We start from the raw sequence: 23,382 nt of genomic DNA, 5'->3' as shown, positions 1-23,382 counted from the left end.
CCACGCTTCAGGAAAGGAATAGTTTTGAGCCTTTTTAATTAAAAGAGCACCAATTAGAATGCAGCAGGATGGCAGACGGGCGGACGGCCAGAGCGGAGGTAGCTTGCCGAAGGGTTACGATAAGAGCCGAGTCGGTCGCAGTAGGCCAGCACGGTGACTTGCAAGAACATGAAGGCAGAAGGACACAGAAAAGCCAGGGGTAGCTTAGAAATATGAAGCAGCATCCATAGGCAGGCACCCCTTGGGGATGGAAAAGGTGGACTGGACCGACCACAGGCTGCTGAAGGGTAAAAAAACAGTTCGTTGGTAAAAACTTTAAATTAGAGCAGAAGGCCAGAGTAAAATTTGCAGAAGAGTGAAAATCAAAAGCATATTTGTGCAGAAAGCAATAGGGAAAAATGTAAAGTAAAATGTATTTGTTTTAAGGGCAGAGATGGTGGCTGACATCACAAGCAGTTTAGTGGGGGAGAAGGAGCGCACAGCTCACCATTGCTCAGGACTAGCAGTTAGACCAGGGAGCAGTACGGATGACCGGCAGTTGGGCTCCCGCAAGATTTCCAACGAAGCTTTGCTGTTTGACTTAAATGGCCCAAGACAGTGACAAAGTAACTTTCACGTAGGAGGTGAAGTTATTTTAACTGTGTATGAATGTTTATCTTAATACGTGACTATTACGTAGGTACAGATGCCAATAGCTAATTGAGCAAAGCTTAGTGCATGCCACAACACGACAGTCATTGAACACGGTAAGTCTGCTGCTCTGCTCGCTCCTGCTGTTGCAAATTCTGTTTCTGTTTTCTGATAATGATCATTATGGCCAATTGGTTATGATCATGGTTATATTAATGTGGGGTATCAAGTGTAAGTAAAGACCGTGTTCCGTGGCATCCGGTAATACAAGATCCGGGCCTCGTGCACTAAAAGACCCGAGTGGCAGCTGTGTGATTTATATTAATATGATCACAACTGGGATTAGCCTGATTGAGACAAAATGCAATCGGTATCCGACAGTGGTCTTAAACCCACTTAGAGGGGCATAACGTCTGATCGCTATTTGGCTGGATACTGGCATGAAAACCACGATTTTGCAACTTGTTTGTCATAAAGTGTGTCAGAGGATTTTGAGGCCAATATAATTGCTTTTATCGGAGGTGCGTTGCATTATTTAGTCACACCAGAATTCCTCTCCAAACCCTCAGTTCTACATATCTACGAAGTCCAGAATCCACAGGGTGCTGAGTAATGTACAAGCGGCTGAACTGCAGGTAAGATTACACGTCGAGAAAGTGCAGAGGCTGACTACGCTGCCACCGCACAGGTAAGTCACAAAGAGGACCTGCCACGCACCCCTGTAAATCTACTGCTTACCATACTAGACTGTCCAAGGGGTCCAGTACATTACAAGTTGGGTTTGTCATTCCTCAGAGGGGACGTCACAAAGTAGTATATCGGCCTAGGGAATATTTCAAAATGGTGCGATTGGCTGGTAAACGAGTAAACGGAGATGTATCATGGAGTAGTACAAAGTAATTTATGCAAAAGGATAAGCGTTATAGTAGGATATTGCACTGTAAGTAATTGCAGCAGCAGGGCGGCACAGTGGTTTTGCTTGTGTGCTTAGTACATGGAGACAGTACCACTCGAAAAGGGCTGTGTAGTGGCCTCGGATCGGGCGAGCGTGGCATAAGCAAGAGCTGCAGTCGGGCAGGCTTTGCTGGGCACAATAAACGGCTGCACAAAGAGGAACAGCGTCAGTGCAAAGTGGAAGCAGCAGACCAGTAGACAGCAGACCACGTGAAGGTGGAGCCAATGCAGAAGCACCGCACAAAGAGGATGGCACTAGCAGAACAAAGCAGGGCTCGCAGCAAAGGGGCAGTAGGTCGGAGAAGTCGTCGAAAGCTAAGAAACTGACTTCTATACCAACAGTTGAACAGCATTTTAACTTTAGAAAAGAAAATGGCTGAGCAGGATAAAAGTAGCATAGCAGGGAAAGCCAAGGGTGATACTGAGGTGGTTTTGTGGGTAGTATGACGAGGGAATTAGACAGAGCAGAGGTGTTTAGCCCAGATCTGCACTCAATGAGAATTTTATTGGCAGTTGATAGCAAAGTAGAGACCGAACAGACAAAAGAGGTGCCACTAAACTTGAGTAATTCAATCTCTGAAGAGGCTGAGGCTACTCAAGGCAGGTCAGAATCAGTAGTAGACCAGATGATTTTGGCAGTACCATGGAAAGAGAAAAATGTCTTCTTGCTGTCACTTCTTGCATTGATGCAATTTCGGGAAGAAATCAGTAAATATATTAAGCAAGGTAAGGAACAAGTAAGCTCTAGTATTGTATTGGAAGTGTCGAATTTGCATGAGGAGGTGAAGAAAGACACCATTGAGCAGTTCACTCAGTGTAAGTTGCAACTGGAGCAGCAAGTAGATATTAAACTACAACAAGTCGTTTGTAAAGTGGATACTGAGCTGCATGAAGTGAAGAAGGAATGTGCTAAAGTGTACAAGGAGGGTTTTGATAAAGTAACCAAAGCAGGCTACTGCATATCACAACTTCACAACTGAATTGTAAGTTAAACAGGGGGATTTTGAAACTAGAATAAATACTGAAATGGGTAATATAAATCGTAAGATAAGATCTGAACAAGATACCAGTTTTAATTTGCATGTTAAGGATACAATTCAGACATTGGCTGCTAGTCGGGCAATGTATGAATCATTTGAGAAACATCAAGAGGTCCATAATCAACAGATGTATGCTAGAATATTGCAAAATGAGCAAGCAATTGCTAAACTGGCCACAAGGGCAGGCCAGGGTTCGTCGAGCACTTCAGCAGAAGCAGCATTTATTCAGTGCCTTAAGTTTAGTACCTTTGAGTCACAGGGAACCATTAATCCTAAAGTATTCCTTAAGGAATTTGATGGGGTAATGCCAGAGTACTGGACAGAACCAGAGCGAATTACGTATGTAGTGGGTCACTTAAGGGAAGGGGTGATGCCTTTCAGTGGGCTCATGAGGTGACTACTGACTGCAAAGATTTCACAGATTTTATGAAAAGGTTTTTAGAAGAATATTGGTCTGGTGAAATTCAGCAACAACTGTTAGTGGATTTTTGGGGAGGCAGGAAGTACCAAGCAGAGTATGGCACTACGAAACAGTTCGTGATTGGTGGTGGCGCCACATAAAGCATGAAGATGGAGGTATGCCAATCAAGTTGTTTGCCGCTGGGATAGAGTGGATGTTGCCTCTTTATGTTAGGAAGGAACTGGTAGCAGCACCACGGGACAGCTACAAAAAATATGTGGGTTTCTTAGACAGACTTGAGAATTTACATTTGCGTGATGGTAATCAGCTGCAGGATCCTTTGATGTGAGAAGATGTACAGCTGGTAAGATTTGTTAGGAGAGACATTTGTGCGCAGAATGTGAGAGACCGGCGTAGGCTTGGTTCAAATGGCTCAGAGCAATATGGGACTTAACATCTGAGGTCCTCAGTCCCCTAGAACTTAGAACTACTTAAACCTAACTAACCTAAGGACATCACACACATCCATGCCCGAGGCAGGATTCGAACCTGCGACTGTAGCAGTCGCGCGGTTCCAGACTGAAGCAGCTAGAACCGCACGGCCACACCGGCCAGCCAGACATAGGGAAGAGTGAGTTTAAACTAAATATCTTCTCAGTGATGGGCCGACTGCAGGCAGTTCACAGGAAGGGCCCATATTGGAACAGGTGTTCAAGTCCGAGCCGGCAGGGAGAGAAAGTGAAAGGAAAGAGCAAGGAGGCCGTAAGTGTTGTCCTTGACATTCGGCAAGGTGCACTGGAGGGGGGAGAGTCAGCTGGTGCTGGCAGGACACATGTGACAGCAGATGTGCACACAGCGCATATAGAAGGAGAGAGCGGGGAAAGAATGGTGGTAGGGGTCCCGTACACAGGGAATGTGAACAGCTGACAGGCAAGCGGCAGTGCCATGAGCGCACCGGAGACAATGAAAAAGCTGCAGTTAAGCGCAGGTTGTGGGTGGACTTATAGAATAGCTAGATTGTTTGAAGAGACGGCACCCAGACCTGAGGGCAAGAAAAATAGTAACATCTCGTTTAGTCAAAGAGTGTGGGGACTATGGCATCCAAGAGTAAATGTGGAATCTGGCAGTACAGCTAGGGATGTTAATGATGCAAAAGCGGGACCATTAGAGGAAGATGCCAGCAGGGAATAGCAAGAGTGACGTTGTTTTTGAGTTCATGTTTGATGGAGATAAGTAACATGGACAACCCTTAAGATCAAATAACAGACAAGTTGAGCTCCTCAAATCTCGCGCTGAATGGGCAGAAGTTGGGCTTAAGTACGAACTGTCGCGTCACAACAGGTTGCTTGAAGGTTCTTCGGGTTGGAAGGTAGGTAAATTTCAATCCGAAAACGTTAGAGTTGTTCCAGAATTTGGCTGACAAGAGATCACTGCCGATTTGTTAGCAGAGAAGGAAGCCATTCCCATGGTCATAGATAGTGAGCCCATTGTCGAGGTGCAGGTTGGAGGAGTGATAAGTGTTAGTGGACAGCGGATCGGAAGTTTCCGGAATTTCAGGAGGACATTTTGTGAGTTTTCCAGAAAAAGAAGATATGGCAGTGTGGCTAGTGTCCGCAGTGAAAATATTTGGTGCTACTGGAAAGCTGTCAAAGGCTGTTCGACAGTAAGTAGTGATGTCAGTGCAGGTAGGGGGAGTAATGGTAAGAACATTCTTTTCTTCTCATTCCCAGGTTGAAAGTAGAATTATTAGTGGGCGTGGATTTTCTGAATGCATTTAAAGGTGAACTAAATTTTGAAAACTGTGAGTTGAGATTCCACGTGGAAGGTAGAAAACTAGTGGTCCCCTTTGTTAAGAGCAAGGAGGTATTTAATAGTCCTAAGGAGGCACAGTACATAGGAGAGGGAGGCGTTGCAGTCGAGGTGAAATTAGTAACAATACATAGCTTGAGTTGGGGTAAGTGTGTGGTTGAGACGATTCAAGAGAAAATACAAGAGAGGGTGTCAGAGTTGGGGCATTTGTCTGAACTACAGAAAAGGGAATTGAGTGAAATTTTAAAACGGAATTGTGGAGTCTTTTCTGATGCACCAGGTGAGGTTTAGAATTTTGAGAGTAGTTTAACTATTAAGCCACGTGAGGTCTATGCCCCCAAGACTTATGTAACACCACTAGCCCAAAGAAAAGCAGTGCAAGACTAGACCGCATGTTGTCATGGCGGGTAATTGAAAGAGCAAATAGTGAATATATCAATCTGTAGTTTGTAGTACCCAAGAAGAATGGAAGTGTGTGACTTGTCATGGATGCAAGGAGATTGAATGCAATTGTGTAACGAGAGACCGATCGGCCAATATCGATAGACGAACTTTTCCAGAAGTTCCATGGAGTAAAGCTTTTTCATGCATGGATGTGACCTGTGGATATTGGAATATAAGGTTAGCACAACAATCTGGGAAATACACAGCATTCCAGCATAAAGGAATCTGTTAACAATTTTGCGTCTTGCCATTTGGTCTTAACATTGCTGTGTGTGTCTTTGTAAGAACCATGTACCAGGTGTTGGGACCTGAGCTAATGGACCAGCTTACTGTGTATGTTGACAATATATTAATAGCCACAGAGACGTGTGAGCAGCATTGTGCATTATTGGAAAAAGTACTGGTGGCCATGCAGAAAGGGGGTATGAAACTTAAGTTTAGTAAGACAGATCGGCTGAAGGAAAAGGTTAAATTTCTGGGGCATATCATTGATCAAAGAGGAATACAACCAGAGAGGGGAAAACTTAGGGCCATTGAGGAGTTTCATCGGCCAAAGAATAAGAAAGATTTGAGGGCTATGTATGGACTGTTTGGGTTCTATCGGTGTTTTGTGTCATCACAAGCATTTAATAACACAGCACTGAATCGGTTACTGAGGAAGAATGTGCCCTGGAAGTGGTCAGAGGAATGTGAGGTGGCTTACTTAAATTACTAAATTGTTGACCCATCCACGGCTCATGGTAAACAATTCCAGTTGCAAGTTGCCTATCTAATAACTTCCAGGGGTGATGAAAATTTTATTTTCAATGTTTCATATCATAGTATCAACCAAATTTAAAATGCTGTCATAATGTACTCATTAAATGGGTGTAATCTTATGTTAAAGATTTCACACAATAAGACAGGTATTTTGGTTAAAAAAAAATGTTTATGTGCAGTGTACCTTACAGCAGACAAATCGTCTGACTTTTTTACTATTAACCCCATTCGGAAATTTTTTTACAAACATTACCTAAAAATATCGATGTGTGAAAAACTGCAAATTACCCAAACTATATTCATCCAGTATTTCATTTCAATAGCACTTAGCAACTTCCAACGAACTTTTAATACAATTTCCAACATTTTTCTAAACTGTAAGTTATATGCTTCAGCTTTTTTCACACAATAACTTTACTGGGGCGATTCAGCCGTGCAGTTGAGTCACTCCAATACACAAATACCGTGCGGCTGAGTTGCACACCTGAATCGTCAGGCACACAACTGAACTGCGCAGCTGAAGCTCTATGGTGAGAGCTGTCTTCCTGCTTGCACGAGTGAGTTATTATATGTATTCTAATGAGAAAATGTTGCTTTTGTTTTGTTATTGAAAAGAAAATACAGATGTCAATGAAGGTATTGAATTTTCCAACTCTGGTACAAATTTTTTACGCATCTCCTCCCAGGCATTATGTTTTTCAATCTTATTGCTGTAATATTCATTTTCCGAATCCAAACTTATGGCAGAATGTTCTACTTCACTGATAAAAAGTTCCAAGTTGGAAGTTATTCTTGAAGCAGGAAAGTACATAAAATTTCTTAAACTGACACAGAAAATACAAATGATTCAAAAATCACAAAGTGCAACAAACCGCAAATGCAGTACAGCCTGCTGAGGCGATGCAGCACCCGTTTTCCCCCACCCTCTGTAACCGCACATGTGAAAGGGTCAAACATGGCTGAATTGCCACAACCAGTCACTGGGAGTGGTGCATGCGCAGTGGGTAATGCTGCCAAATCACCAGTGTGTGAGAAGCCTTAAAGTCAAAATATTTAACAAGCTAACTCAAGTGTAAAGTAATCATAAGTTTGAAGCTGTTTTACACATTGCAGTTCATTGTTTAAATAATAGGGGGATTACTGGTTTTAAATCTAACATTTAATATTTCAAGACATTTTACTAGGTGAGGCATCACAGTGTTGAAGCACTGAACTCTCATTTGAGAGGGTATTGGTTCAAATCTCTGTCTTGGTGCACAGATTTAGGTTTTCTGTCATTTCCCTAAATCACTTAAGCCAAATGACAAGAATGTTCCCCTGACAATTATATGCTCACTTTCTTCCCACACTGTAGCTTCTGCACAGTCTTTACTGACATTGTTGACAAGATATCAAACCCCAATCTTCCTTCCTTTTTTCCATGTTCTCAAAGAAATTTCAGCATTTTGTTGTAAGCTATAGCCATTCTACATCATTTCACTAACTGTGTATTGCTCTAAAGTTTAATCAGCACAATTTCCTACATAAGTAATTCTTATCTTACAGCTGAAGGGAAGTTTTCTGTTTTAATGTCCCTTGGACACCACATATTCAGAAGGAATACAGTTTCAGAAGAAAATCAAGTGTAACTTTGTTTAAATAATTCTTTCAGCAATCACCTCAAGGGAATTTAGGGGAACTGCAGCAAACCGAAATCTGGATTGCTGGACGTGGATATTAACCCTGCACTTCATGAAGACCAGTTTCGTGCCTTAAAGGCACATAGTAATTTCTAGCACTGTGTCTTCTCTTTATACAACAGCATCATCTGTGTAAGGCCTCATGAAACTTCCTACGTCAGTCATTAAGTCATTTGTTTATACTGTGAAAATTAATGGTCGTATAACACTACCTTGGGGTGTATCTGAAGATTCTTTTGTTTTGAGAATGACATTCCGTGTTCTGTTTTCTAGAAACTCTTCAATACAGTCACACATCTGACCTGGCATTCCGCACAATCAAATTTTGTTCGTTAGGCTCAATTGGTTACCTGACAGCATGCTGTGCCAGAGTGAACTACAATATTTGTTTAAGGTACCATACAACTAACTACAGATTCAAAAGATCAAGCACAAAAATATTGCCACTTTTGTCATTAACCATCTGCACCTCATAACTATTGGCATAGTAATGACAATGCATACACAATACATTACACAAAAATGCCTCAAAGGGATGCTGAACAACCATTTCAATCAACTATAGGCTCCTTCGGAGACTTTCATGATACTGCTTTTACAACATTTTTTAGTTCATTGTTACACTTTCCTTTAGTTCATACAACATAGCAATATATAAACACATTCATCTTCTTCTTTAATATTTTCCCCATATTGATATTACTGATTCCATGCAATGAAATAACTAAAATGAAAAGTTAGTGTGTTATTGTAATTAGTACATGTAAGATGTTACCCTGACAAGTTGATTGTTTAAATGATCGAGATAATTTTCATATAAGGTATCGAGCAGACTACTGTGTAATTCACACTGTCCTTTTCATCTGCCTGATCATGTGAGCCTCTCAGTCTATCACTGGCACATATAAACTTTCCCCTAAGTACTTAGGATGACCAGAAGATGTGTGTGATGTTCTAGTAATATTTCCTGAAATATTTCACCACTAAAGCATTTACTAAAATAAACCTTTGTTATCTGAACATAGCTCTGAAATAACTTGAGAAGGTTCTGGTTCAAAGAGGGAAATGAAGATGATGTTATAAACAAACTCTGAACTTCTGTTAAGGCACAAGAAAGACATAGAAAAAACTCACCATTCATTTCCTTCATTGCTTTGATGAAGTCCTGGGGATCTTTAAAACTCACAAACCCAAATCCTTTTGTTTTGTTTGAGCGTTTATCCCTAATGACTTTTGCTTTCAAGAAAGACTGGTATTTGCTGAAAGCCCTTGTCAGAATTTCATCTGTTACATCATTACCCAAGTCACCACAGAATATCCGGAAGTCATCTGTAATAAAAACATTGTACTTTTATTCATATGAGATCTCCCAACTACTGTAAGACTAACAACATAAGAAAACTCACATTTTATTAATTGTAAATTATTTGCTGAAGACAGATTGGCTGTATCTATATACTGTATTACCACATTACATTACTTGGACACTTCTTTCTAAAGAACAGGCACCTACATTTGATACGGTAGTAGAAACAAAATTAAAAAGACTAATAATCATCTGACAACCATGCCACTGACATAACAGCCTCACAAAACAGAAACAGTTATGGATTAACATTATTTTTACCAAAATGTAATGAATGTATTGATAAGGAAGGAACATCAGTGTTTCAACATCCCATTAACAACAAGGTCATGGAGCAGAAGCTTGGATTGAGGAACGATAGGGAAGATCAAATTTAGATAGTTACATGAAGACTAGCAGGTGAAAGAAATAGTATGCATCTGCTGGAGGAGCATTTATACATATTGCAGAAGCCCCAAGAGTCATACTACACATTAACATCACAATAAGAGCTTATTATAGCAACAGTAATGTTTTGCACATATTGGCTGAGAAAACATAAGCATCTGGAAAGAAAAAGATACCAGCATTTTCATTAAACATTTACTTGTTGCTCTGAGAATGCTACAGTTAACTTGGAGTTAATCTTTACAGAGTATGGTATACATGTGCACTGTTTTATTCCCAATGCCATAAAAAAGAAAGAAGATACATGAGGGCAAGTTTTATTGACAGGAAAAATGCCTATATGTGATAAACACTCGCAAGCAAAGATTTTTTTTTTTTTCAGTAAGCAGTTAATGTTCCTGTACAATGTTCCCAGGATAGGGTTGTTTATAATGGTACATAAAATGCACACTTAGTAAGCAATTTAATATTTCTTTGCATTACTTCCAGGAAAAAGACAATTTATGTTGTAAGGTCATGCTACAGAATGAAGTGTTAGACCACTGCTGAATGGCAAATAAGTAGTGATACACAGAACATACTTCCAGTCTGTTTGATACAATATGCATCAGAGCCTGTCAGACTTCAATTTTTTTTAAAAAAATCCATCAGACCTTTATGTCAATGAAACATGAGCACAAAGCACATACCACATATCCATGACTAACTAAAGAAAAAGATCAGAAAATTACATGAAAACAACAATGGAAAATATTATACTAATATTAATAACAAAAACAACCATAATACAAAGACAGTACAAGAATTTAATTAATTTTACAATGTTAATAATGTCCAGCTGTGACCCAGCAGCAGGTATTGTCCCAGCATAGCAGGTAAAACAGCTGCTGTATAGCTCATCTGAGGAGGCAGTAACTTTCCAAAGCAGCATCTTTGTTTCTGGTTCACTTGATTAAATTTAGCTGGCACAAGCAAGAATGTCATTTAGCAGCATAGTGGTAGTTTGCTGTCAATACAGTACACACACTAACACAGAGAGGTCCCCAGTGGTGGGATTGACTTTTTGAAACCATCCAGATGGTTATGCAGGTGAAGATCCCAGGTATCACACACTGGAATCATTCACCCTGGTAGGCTCTCATTTGCAAGGAACTGACGGGAAAGAAATTTCCGAATTTTTGTGTGACAGCCCATAGCATTAAAAAAGTTACATTACACAGTCTGGGTGTATGGTATAGTGGTTTAGGATAATAGCTTCCACAGCCAGGAAGTTGTATGTTCAAATCTCATCAGGTGCAATAAATAATTTTTAGTTTTAAATCTTCATTGAAATTACTTTGATCTTTTTTTCAATTAATTGATTCACAGTAATTTTTACTTCCATTCCTTTGTCATGTAATTTTAATAATAATATCAACTTCTTCATTTTCTCTAATTTTTCTTCCTATATTTATTTTTTCACTTGAAATCTTTATTTGTGTATTTTAATTCATTGTATTAATTTTGATTTAATTTGTTTTATCACCCTATTTTTCATCTACACTATTGCGTTCATTATTGTCTATTTCTCATTTTCCTTGAATTTCATTTCACTTATAAACCCTTCTTTTATTTAAATCTTCATCTGTGTTTTTTGTCCATGGTGCAATAAGTATTTGGATTACGTTTTAAATATTTGTGTGACAATTACCACACAAAAAAATTGCACACCTGGTAAATAAAACTATGTTTTTCACACCATTGCATAGTCAATATAAATAGATTATTTTGTCTTTGTTTTTTAATTTATAGATTGGGATTTTCAAATAAATGAATATTATAATAGATAAATATAACTGCATTCACATTCCCTTCTTGTTCCCAGCAACAATTCACAAGCACACAATCTGACTCTGACTGTGTAATAGTTCTCACATTTATCTGCTCATATTTTATTTGGAATAACAATGATAATACTTCTCTTGGAGTCTGATGAAGCATCTCTTGTGCCACAATGTTGGTACAACAGGTCAAATAACCATCTAGGTCCTACACCTCTAAACAATTTTCACAACTTCGAAGGGATTACCTATTTCACAACAACCTCCTCGCGATATACTATTCCCCTGTGAGGTTACCATCTCAGGCCAACAAGTTGTGGTCTCTGCATGTACCCAACCATCATTGTTGTGTCCACTTTTGAGCAGAAAATTTCAAGATTGGCTTTGTCTGTAATTATAGAGACTAGCATCAGCCCAAACTCTACAGCTTAAAAGAAGCAAGTTTGTCTTACAAACAATCACTTCGTATGCAGAAACAAATGCATAAAATAGTACAAGCTGTAAATGATGTTGTTATATCCTAGCCGGTAATGCCACCCGAGCCCGCTGCCAAAAGGTTGGCAGCATCAAAGTCCGGACGCCGTCCGCATAAGCAGCGCCAGCGAGACAGGAAATCGCCGCAAGCCTGCGCGTGCCACCGCTGGCTTCTGGTTTCTTAAGCGCTGGAGTCGCGAGCGCTAGGACAGTTCTGTATTCGCCGCTCAGTTGTATACTCGCCACCGAATTGTGTACTTGCTAGTCAGTTGTGTGTTCATCGCAGCAGAGTTGTTGTTTGTCGTCAGCCGACGCTGACCTAGCCGCTCCGACTCGAACTAGACAGATCTCTGTAGACACAGAGTTCACTACTGTTTCTGTATCTTCGTTAATAAAGATAAGTACCGACTTTTATTTAATCAGAGTGTTTGGGTTTTCATCTTTCTGTTCACTGTTCCAGCGGACCGGTCGGCCCGCTATTAAAAGTGTGGCGGTGACTTCGTAAGCCGTTTCTACAGCGAATTGTTTGTCGCTACGAACGCCGCCACAAAAGACGTGTCACCTGTTTTATTTATTTCTTGAAACAATATGAGCCGTAGCTATTTGGTCATGGACCAAGTATCTAGATAAATTTCAGAACAATGAGGAAGAATTTAACCACTAAATAAACTAATCAAATTTGAAACAAACATGGAACCCGGAAATATGCAATAATATATATCTTGTTGAATGACCTGCATAAGCAGAAATATTTCAGGAAGGAGGAGGTAGAGAAGGGGAGGGGGGGAGGAGAAGGGGAGAGGGAGGAGGAGAAAAAGAAGATATCTCTTATAATCCCAATGGACATATTTACGGATCACTCAGTATAATTACGTATATTTCCAGTGAGATTGCTGAACACAGCACAGAAGCACACATCTGCCTGTGTAAAGTCATGTGGCAAAACATGCACAGCATATTTAATGGTTCCCACAGACCACCATGATCCCACTTTTCATCCAGCAGTGTCTACAGTAAGCTCTCTGATGTATCTATTGATGACAACTATGTGCTATTTGGGTGAGTGGGGTAGAGGGGGGGAGGCAGGTGTACTGAGTAAAGCACCCACTTGCACCCAGAATGTACAGGTTATGACGCAGAGTCATGTGTTGCCACCAGATAAGACATCAGGGGATCCACTGACATAGGTTCTGCAGCACAATGCCTGGGGAGATCTGGTGTCACATGGGCAACCGGGATCTCCACAAAAGTAGTACATGCAGAGTCTGGTGGCATGGGGCCACCGGACTTTCCTTCATTTTAGAAGACTTATTTTCGTCCTTCTCCTCCTTAGAAGATGACAACGGGAAAGGTGTCCCTGAATTGGTTTCAGGGAAAGAGGTAGGACGACAAGTCTGGTGGACAGCAGCCTGTGGTTCCTTCAGCCACTGGCTGATGCCTGGCTGTGAACCAGAAGGAACCATGGAAGGAAGAGTCCCACGGGAGCTCCTCCTAATTACAGAAGCCGAAGGAGAATGAGGAGCCTCCAGCTGGGGGATAGGAATTGGTGTCCCCGACAGCTGGCGAGCCAATGCTCCCAAAGTGGGTGCTGTGGAAGCACCAGAAGGGCCTCTAACTGTCTGGGGGGCAGGTATAAGTGGGCAGCTCTGAGGGCACATTGTAAAAGGTGCAACAGGGGAAAGAACAGTCGACAGAGAAGATGAAAACATTGCAGTTGTAGGTGTAATATTGTTTCATTCATATGGAATTAAGATGCTCAACTTTTCCTGGCCTCTTGATAAGTAAGTATCTCAAGGGTTTTATACTCCTGAATTTTTCTCACACTTAAAAATGGAGCAATCTGGTGAGCAGGGAGAGTAGAGCTCACAGCAGTTTACACAGGTGGGGGAGGGGCACGAGGAATGTTCACGTGCAGTGGACGTTCACAATCCCTGCAGACGGGAAAAGTGGTGCAACAGGAAGACATACGTCCAGACTTCATATACTTGAAGCATCTCATAGGAGGAGGAACATAGGGTTTCGTGTCACACCAGTAGACCACTACATTGACCTCAGGCAATGTATCACTTTCCAAAGCCAAGATAAAGGCCTCCGTAGCAACTCTGTTTTCCCTTGGTCCCCTATGGGCACAATGGTTGAAGTACACACCCCATCGCTCTAAATTGGCCCACAGCTCATCGTCAGATTGGAAACGAAGATTGCGGTGAAAGATGATGCTTTGGACCATATTGAGACTCTTGTAGGGTGTGACAGTCACGGGAATGTCACTCAACTTTTCACAACAGAGTGGTGCCTGTGAGGGGGCAGTAGATGACATTTTAATCAGGAAGGAAACACTCTTCATCTCAGAGATGGCTGCAGCTTTCCTGTATTTTTCTTCAACACGCTCCACAAAAATAAAGGCTTTTTGGTCAAAAAGGTGTCCCCTTCGATCCCAGTAAAAACCAGGTATTGGGGCAGGATTTTGCTCCTTGTTGTCTAGTCCTGTGTTCCTTCCACAGCATGGTGAAGGAAGGGAACACATTGGGATCATACTTCGTTTCATCATACAAGGTCTTTCCATTTGAAAAAACTGCCAGGGTCATGTGACCACCACTGGGAGAAAGTTTAAATCACTTCAAGTGCAAGCTATCTGCCTTGGTGCCACCCACTCCAAACGGGGGCTCAACCCCTGGGTGCCACCCAGCCACAGCAATAGCTACCTGAACAGTAAACCACTGACGGGAGTTCCCATGCCCTGGTCATAATAGCCACATACTACATAGCATACATGGGGAGCGTCGAGCGTCCAGCTTATGCAACAGCAATGTGATCCCTGTGTGGTCAGGTGGCTACCATTGAGCAGGTACTTGATGACCTCCTCCCCCACCCCTCCTCTCTCTCTCTCTCTCACACACACACACACACACACACACACACACACACACACACACACACACACGCAAAATGGAATGGCTACCGTGCTGGGTTTTGGGCATTCTACAGCAACAGAATGGAAGAGTGCCAGGGTAGAAGGGCACAGAGGCAGAGCATATACCACAATGGGTGACCTTCACTGCATGACATGAACTGTAAAATTTGGAAAAGATGGCAAGCTAAACCCAATAATGGAGACCATATAATCATTAATGGAAGTTGAAGGTAGCGCCAGGAGTGAAACTAGAAATCAAGACCAAAATTGTCAACAAAGTCTAGGTAGGGTCTGCACCAAAAGCGGAAAAAGTCAGAAGAGGTAAGGAACAGTTGGAAGTGCAGGTTTGCAGCACACAAAGAGGGAGTGGTGCTGCAAAGGCTGGAGCCCCATGGTAGCCAAGAATGATGAACCTCGGTGGGAGGGGAGGCGGGGGGGCAGCCATGGTGGCATGGTGGTTGGCCCATCTGCCTAGTGAGCAGGAGACCTGGTTTTGAATCCCAGCTTTGTCACAAATTTTCATTCTTCACTTTAGTCTGCATATACACATCACTAATAAGGTAATGACAATATTATGGAAAGGACAGATTGCTACTCACCTTATAGTGATGATGCTGAGTCACAGATAGGCACAACAAGAAGACTGTCAAACAAGTACGTTTTCAACCAAAAAGGTCTTCTTCTCAATTAGACAAAACACACACACACACACACACACACACACACACACACACACACACACGACCACTGTCTTGGCTGCCGAGACCAACAAGTAAACCAGAGAGAGAGAGAGATAAAGCAATAGCAAAGACTGAGAACCAACGGTACATTACGACAATGAGACAGTAATAAGGCATATACTCTATTTAGTCCCTTGTCATTGCGTGGCACAACTTGTGCAGCAGTGAGCTCTAATTGGGTAACAGAATGGTGTATGGTATCCTGGCTGGCTAGCGGCTGAGGTCAAGTCCCACAGTCTCCCGCGGGCTTTCAGTTGCTAGCCCAGGATACCAGACTATTAATATAGGAAACTGCAGAGTAGTGCTCGCCTTTATGCACATTAGTTAAGGATGTGTTATCCAATTACTTTTTCCTAACGAGTCTTCAGTTGTAGTTCCTTTTCAACGAGTCCCTCTTATTACTCTCAAATCCCATAAGACAGTATGTGTACAAGAATGACAGTGTTAGAGTTCTGAGATGCTAGAACAACAGTCTACATCAAGTTTACAAACTGACACCTGACTGCCAGTTTCCAAGAACATTCTTCCTGAATACTCTGGGTTATCCCAAAATATGACACCACAGGATAGTTGTATTCTGGCCCAAGATACTGGAGTTGGCTGACATCTGTGTTTAAGGTCTGCTTGTGTGTGTGTGTGTGTGTGTGTGTGTGTGTGTGTGTGTGTGTGTGTGTGTGTTTTACTGATGAAGACTGTGGTCAAAAGCTGACGTGTTTCAATTGTACGTCTTCAACCTGACGTGTCTTCTTTATGATAAGTAACAACACGTCTTTTCCTACACTGTTAGTATTTTCTTATTCATTATTAGACCCACTCTTGCCATTATCCCTATTTCATTCTGTGTTTATAACTCTGAACTCACCTGATCAAAAGTCCTCTTCTCACTGCCACCAAACTTCACTAATTTCCACCATATCTAATTTCAACGTTTCCATTTCCCTTTTTAGGTTTTCTAACCTACCTGTCCAGTTTGGCGATCTACCTTCCCACACTCCGACTTGAAGAATGCCAGTTTAGTATTTCTCAATGACAACATCCTCCTGACTATTCGCCACCCAAAGTTTATCACTCTCATTTGTTTCAACCTAATATTCTAAAAGCATTAAACTGATTGCTAATTATAACAGTATTTCTGTCTCATTTTAATTAAAAAGAGTGATAAGTAAAGTTATAAAGGTTTTATATAAATGTATTATTCTTGTAATTCCAGTTATCTATACTGATTATTTCTTACCTTTAAAATTGGCTATGTGTATGCTGCCGCACACCTATGAATTTTTCTCTTTCATACTCTGGATATAGATCTATCTCGATTAATTTCAGTGTTTTGACATGTCGGCATATCTGAATGGAATATTCCTCTTCCTCTTGGTATAAAACTCTCTCTCTCTCTCTCTCTCTCTCTCTCTCTCTCTCTTTTTCTGTGTGTGTGTGTGTGTGTGTGTGTGTGTGTGTGTGTGTGTGTGTGTGTGTGTGTGGGCATGCACATACTTGTCCCTTGTGTCCACTGATTAAGAACTCATCTCTTTAATGAGGTGTTACCTTTAACCACTCATTTTTTTTCCAATTTCATTTACTTTCCTTCATCTTTTATTACCCTACTTTATAGAAGTTTCCATTTACCACTCTCTGGACTGATAAGATAAAATACATAGGCGATGGTGGACAAGTCATCAAGAGATCATAATTGTCAGAAGAAAGTGTAGTCCAACAACAACAACAACAACAATAACGATGTCAATTTTATGTTAAACATGTAGCACTGACTTTGCTATAAAATACATTTTCAAGTTACCTTCTTCCCATTCTGCAAGAGAGCTATCTTCCCACACCTGGCCTCCTGCCATTCTAACATGCTTCTTCGACTTCTTTTCCTTCTTACGGTTTGAAGTGTTTGAATCGTCTGCAGCTGCTTGTCCCGGTACAGTAGGTCCAACCGTGACAACTGTAGAGGCTCGCACACGGTCAGACATTTCCTTGGCACGCTGCTGTGGCGTCTGCACGTGGACCTCAGTAATATCAGTTTTCAGTTTTTTGCGCTTCTGTCCACCCAAATCATCTGCGCTGCTGTCGCCATCAGCAGGAACTGCTGCAGCTGAGTCTTCTCCGTCACCAGGAGTCTTTGCCGAATAGATGAGTGGTGTTGCACTAGCAGAAAAAAATGAAAATTACGAAAACCCATTGAAGCACAAGAGAAAAGTTCTGCCAGACAGCAAACCTAAGTCAGAATTTGGCAGATTCAAGAGGTAACAACCAATTAACAGCTTTAATTTATAATTTAACAGTAAAATAATAGCACATTTTCCCATATTCTCCACAAATAATCATTTTATTTGAAAAGAAAAGTATTCACAGTCCAGTTGTCAGTTCCCTTCAATATTTAATGGAAATATGGTATTAGTTAACACAAAAATATTTAGTAATTAAAAGACAACAAACTGCCCCAATTTTTCCTGCTCTGTGGTTTCATTCAGTTAACACAATGTTCTATAGCCCAGTCAAAGAAGACCAAGGATGGTTGACTGGGGTAAATAATTTGTGTAGTCACAAATTTTTCTATGGTGGCAGGAGGAAGAGCCATGAATAACGTACTAAAAATCGTGGTCGGTGGGGAACAAGCGTAGGGTCGGTGCGATGCAACACCTCACTTCTGCACTTTTTCTTAAATAACCCGAAATCTGTGGCCTCTAGTGAAAACATATCTCAGCACAAAAATAAACTACATTAAATTTCCTACAAAAAAAGATGATATTCATTTTTCTTCTAGAACTAATAGTTTGTGCAATACTCAGGATTCAAAAATTGCAAATTACTTAAAATAGTGTTTTAATGGTATAAAATTAATGCTTATTGTTAAAGGGAGTGGGTAAAGAACAAACATTAAATTTTCATACATCTCATAGCATTACAGCCTTATTAAGAGATTGAGATTAGAAGTGTGAGGAAAGACAGATCACCATATTGTGGTCTCCCTACTCTGTCTGCAAGAACAAACAGTCTCTGTACTCAATACTCCACAAGAAGCAACTACAAGGTGTTTCACAAAATTATAGTAATCCTTCTGCAGTGTGTCTTAAGAAACAGTGGTGACACAGTGAGCATGCACACCCAGGGGGGTTCTTATTTTCTAGTAAGTGTGTTAACACTAAATGGAATACAGATACCAGTTACTAATAATACTAATGCAAGAGATGAATATGGACAGAAACTACGAAAATACTTCTACAATGCTGTACAATGCTAGAGGGGATAATTGATTATTAGTTATCCTATGTGACAGTTGTTGTGCTCTTCTGAGAAAGGTGTCTTCACCCATCACGAGTGCTGCTTGCTCTCCACTTTCAGACTATAAACCCCCTCCATGCACTATTTCCAGTCTGGTTCTCTTATGTCAAAAGATAAAATAACTTCACTTTGCTTGTGTTTACTGGAGCTATTTTCAGTTTATTGAGTACATCATGAAAAGCGTTCCATCTGTCGACAGAGCAGACAGTGAAACTGACATTTTCCAACACATACTGACAAGAGTGTTAAACTTGGGGGAGGCTGTTCAGAGTGTACGCAAGGTTAACAGCCCCAGGTGCTGGGATCTATGGTAAGTTCCTTTGAATCTCAAACGAGTAACTACAGTGCTAAAATTTTTTGATCCAAACTGCCTGTGAATGAAAAGTGCGACAGTAGGTAAGATAGGGATATGAATGGCTGAGGGCGAATAGCAACAATGGGGATTGGGATATAGATAGCTAATTTTCACCTGCACTCCTACCTTTTATATGATTCCCAAAGTCCATAAACCCAAACACCTAGAATGTCCCATTGTCGCCATTTACTGTGCCCCGACAGAGAGAATCTCTGCTCTTGTAGACCAACACCTCCAGCCTATTAGCCCCTCCCACATAAAACAGACCAATCATTTCTTCCACCAATCCTCCACAGTTCCTATTCCTTTACTACAGGGCATCCTGCTCATCACTACTGGTGCCACCTCTCTTTACACTAACATCCTTATTGCCCATGAACTTGCTGCCATTGAATACTACCTTTCCCAACATCCAACCAATTCCAAACCTACAACCTCCTTCCTGGTTACCATAACCAACTATTTTCTCCCACCCGAAATTAGATCACCTTTGAAAGCATCACCTATAAACAAATCCATGGTCCTGCAATGGGCATCTGCATGGCACCATTCTAAGGCAACCTATTCATGGGCCATCTAGAGGTATCCTTCCTAACCAGCCAGAATGCCAGGCCCCTCATCTGGTTCAGATCCAATGATGATATCTTCATGATCTGGATCGAGGGTGAGAACACCCTATCCTAATTCCTCCATAACCTCTCCCCCATATGCTTCACCTGGTCCTCCTCAACCAAACAAGCCACCTTCCTTGATATGGACCTCCACTTCAAAGATGGTTACGCCAGTACCTCCATCTATCTGAAAAATACCAACCACCAATAAAACCTCTACTACGACAGCCACCACCTGTTCCATACCAAGAAGTTCCTTAACTGCAGTTTAGCCACATGTGGCCATCACATCTGCAGCGACGAGCAGTCCCTCTTGAAATATACCAATAGTCTCACTTAGGCCTTCACAGACCAAAATTATTCTCCCAACTCTGTACAGAAACAGATCTCCCAGCCTTATCTATCTAGCCAGCCAATACCCCAAAGTCCCACCGTCTAGCCACAAAGAAGCATTCCCCTCATGACTCAGTGCTGGAGCAACTGGATCACATTCTCTGCCAGGGTTCTGACTATCTCTCATCTTGCCTTGAAATGAGGAGTATCTACCCACTATCTTTCCCACCCCTCCCACCGTATTATTCCACCAACTACCGAACGTACACAATATCCTTGTCCATCACCACAAAACCCCTGCTCCCAGCCCCTTGCCTCAAGGCACATATCACTGTAATAGACCTAGACTCCAGATCTGTACCATACATCCTCCCACCACCTGTTCCAGTCTGGTCACAAGCATTGCCTGTCCCATCAAAGAAAGGGCCACATGTGATCTACAACCTAAGATGCAGCCACTGTGCTGCATTCTACAATGGCATGACAACCAACAAGCTGTCTGCCCACATGAATGCCACCGTTAAACTGTGGCCAAGAAACAGCTGGACCACCCAGTTGCTGTAATGCTGCCCAACACAACATTATTAACTTCAATGACTGCTTCACAGCTTTCATCATCTGGATCCTTCCTACCAACACCAGTTTTTCTTAATCGTGCTGGTGGAGACTCTCCAGGCAACATGTCCTACGTTCCTGTCCTTCACCCACCTATCCCCTTCCCTGCTCCCACTCCAGGACTACACAGCCTTCTACTTCACCAACACACCCAGAGTTTTTCCCCCTCCTCACTTCTCTCCTTTCCCACCTCCCTCCCTCTCTGCCCCCCCCCCCCCTCCCAATCTAACCTCCCAACTGCACCTAGCTGCCCTACCCTGTTCCAACAACATCCCTGTATGCTCCCATAAGCAGCACTTTCCTGTCCCCCTCCTCTACACTGCTATCCTCCCTCTCCCCACCCCAGCTTCCTCCTGACCCCCACCACCCAAACTGCTTCTCCCATCATGAGCAGTTGCTTGCATCCCTGTCTCAGGGTCAGAGACAGTGGTCATGTGTGTGCAAGTTGTCATTCTCACATGTTTAGCAGTCTTTTTGTTGTGCCAGTCTGCAACTCAACATCTCTTCTGCATGATGAGTAGCAATGTATCCATTTCACACTACTGTCACTGTTTTCACAGCTTATGTTCAAGATTCTGTTTTGCAGAGCATGAAGACATGGAGTATATGAGGTACCATTTCCTCAGACCCACCACAGAACTTGTCACAATGTGAGACAAAAGAATTATCTTCTATTGTTAACTCAGTATTTTTCAAGATTATTGTGGCAGCAGCTTTTGGAATGCTCTTCCATTCTGCTTGCTTATCTATTCATTTTGAAGAATACTGCACATAATTCAAAAAATTTCACCTGAGCTACTTGTGCAAATCGTGCTGAAACCTATGTGGCCCCAAATTTTTTCTATCATTCTGTTTTCAACTGTCTTTATATGAGGTGGTGTTCCTGCAACTTGCTCCAAGAGCTCCTTTACAGAGAACAGGCACTCTTCATTTCTCTCTAGGTAACTGAATATCTCCTCCATAGATTCAGAAATTCCTTCAGATCGGAGTGCCCATTTTTCTCACTGAAGGCACTGAGCCTATGAAAAACTTTTTGTAGCAATCCTCATGAAATCTTGCATCTGCAGTGTGTAGGTCTCCAGAAGAGCAGATACACCTCCAAATGGCGTCTTTCCATTCATCCCTCCTATCCTGTGCATTTACAGTAATTATATTGCCCTAACTGAAGGATAAGGCACTGTGCTCCTTTTGCAGCAATTTTTGAGTTTTTGTCTTTTGCTTACGAAGAACTTCATCAATAATAGCTTTCACACAAAGCAGACATTCAGTTTTAAAACCAAACTTCAGTTCAGCTGAATTCAAATGTAGGACTGCATGTGAGCTTGAACTCAGTTCCTCTGAAAGAGCTTTTCCCAGAAATCTTCTAACTGAGTCAGCTCTGGTGTACTCTCTTTTCTGCAATATACATGAAGAACATTTTTTTTTGTTCCTAAAATTTTAATATACCCATATTTTCTCAAATAACTTCCATTTCCCAATTGTTTCACTTTCCCATTCACATTACGTAGACCTAATAGCATCCCAATTACAAAGCAACCACTTCTCACCTGCCGTTTGTGGGAGTGTATTTATTTCAAAACCTACTTAATAACTGCAGATAAGTGCTCACTTAAGCTGAAAATAGCTCCACTCTATAACCGCTATCACAGTAAAGTTTTTTTTCCCTACTCACTTATAAAAACTGGGCTGGAAATGCTGGGGAGATATGGTCTGTCTGTAAACTGAACAGTGAGCAGTATTTCTGGTGGGGAATGTCGCCTTTCCCTGAAGAGTTGCATTCAGGATCAGGTCCGGTATGGAAAGGAATGAGTTGATAATATTATGAAAATTTGAGAATAAAATGGTTCAAAGGCTCTGAGCACTATGGGACTTAACATCTGTGGTCATCAGTCCCCTAGAACTTAGAACTACTTAAACCCAACTAACCTAAGGACATCACACACATCCATGCCCAAGGCAGGATTCGAACCTGCGACCGTAACGGTCACGCGGTTCCAGACTGAAGCGCCTAGAACCGCACAGCCGCACTGGCCGGCTAAACTTGAGAATAAATTTAAAAACACAGAAATAAACAAATCCCAGAGTTAATATTCCCAAAGCAATACTTGTGACTGCAAATGGTATTTAGGTCCAGCTACAAAAATGCAAGAAATCTTCCTGAAAAATGGCATATTACAGTTGTTGTTGTTGTTGTGGTCATCAGTCCTGAGACTGGTCTGATGTAGCTCTCCATGCTACTCTATCCTGTGAAAGCTTCTTCATCTCCCAGTACCTACTGCAACCTACATCCTTCTGAATCTGCTTAGTGTATTCACCTCTTGGTCTCCCTCTACGATTTTTACCCTCCACGCTGCCCTCCAATGCTAAATTTGTGATCCCTTGATGCCTCAGAACATGTCCTACCAACTGGCCCTTTCTTCTTGTCAAGTTGTGCCACAAATTCCTCTTCTCCCCAATTCTATTCAATACCTCCTCATTTATGTGATCTATCCATCTAATCTTCAGCATTCTTCTGTAGCACCACATTTTGAAAGCTTCTATTCTCTTCTTGTCCAAACTATTTATCGTCCATGTTTCACTTCCATACATGGCTACACTCCATACAAATACTTTCAGAAACGACTTCCTGACACTTAAATCTATACTGGATGTTAACAAATTTCTCTTCTTCAGAAACGATTTCCTTGCCATTGCCAGCCTACATTTTATATCCTCTCTACTTCGACCATCATTAGTTATTTTGCTCCCCAAATAGCTCAACTCCTTTACT

The 23,382-nt window shown here is 41.6% G+C and overlaps 1 protein-coding gene across 1 annotated transcript in view; it reads right to left on the bottom strand.

The window, feature by feature from the left end:
• Positions 1-23,382, bottom strand: part of LOC124802640 (RNA-binding protein 42-like) — a 342,201-nt gene that overhangs the window by 207,063 nt on the left and 111,756 nt on the right. Inside the window, exons 4-5 of the mRNA XM_047263543.1 lie at positions 17,209-17,561; positions 8,850-9,044 (exon numbers count right to left, since the gene is read on the bottom strand). Coding sequence (XP_047119499.1) covers positions 8,850-9,044; positions 17,209-17,561 — 548 coding nt within the window. The remainder of the gene's footprint in view (positions 1-8,849; positions 9,045-17,208; positions 17,562-23,382) is intronic.

The sequence above is a fragment of the Schistocerca piceifrons genome, chromosome 6 (assembly GCF_021461385.2).
Source record: "Schistocerca piceifrons isolate TAMUIC-IGC-003096 chromosome 6, iqSchPice1.1, whole genome shotgun sequence".
NCBI lineage: Eukaryota > Metazoa > Arthropoda > Insecta > Orthoptera > Acrididae > Schistocerca > Schistocerca piceifrons.
This window is presented reverse-complemented; position numbering and strand designations above follow the sequence as displayed.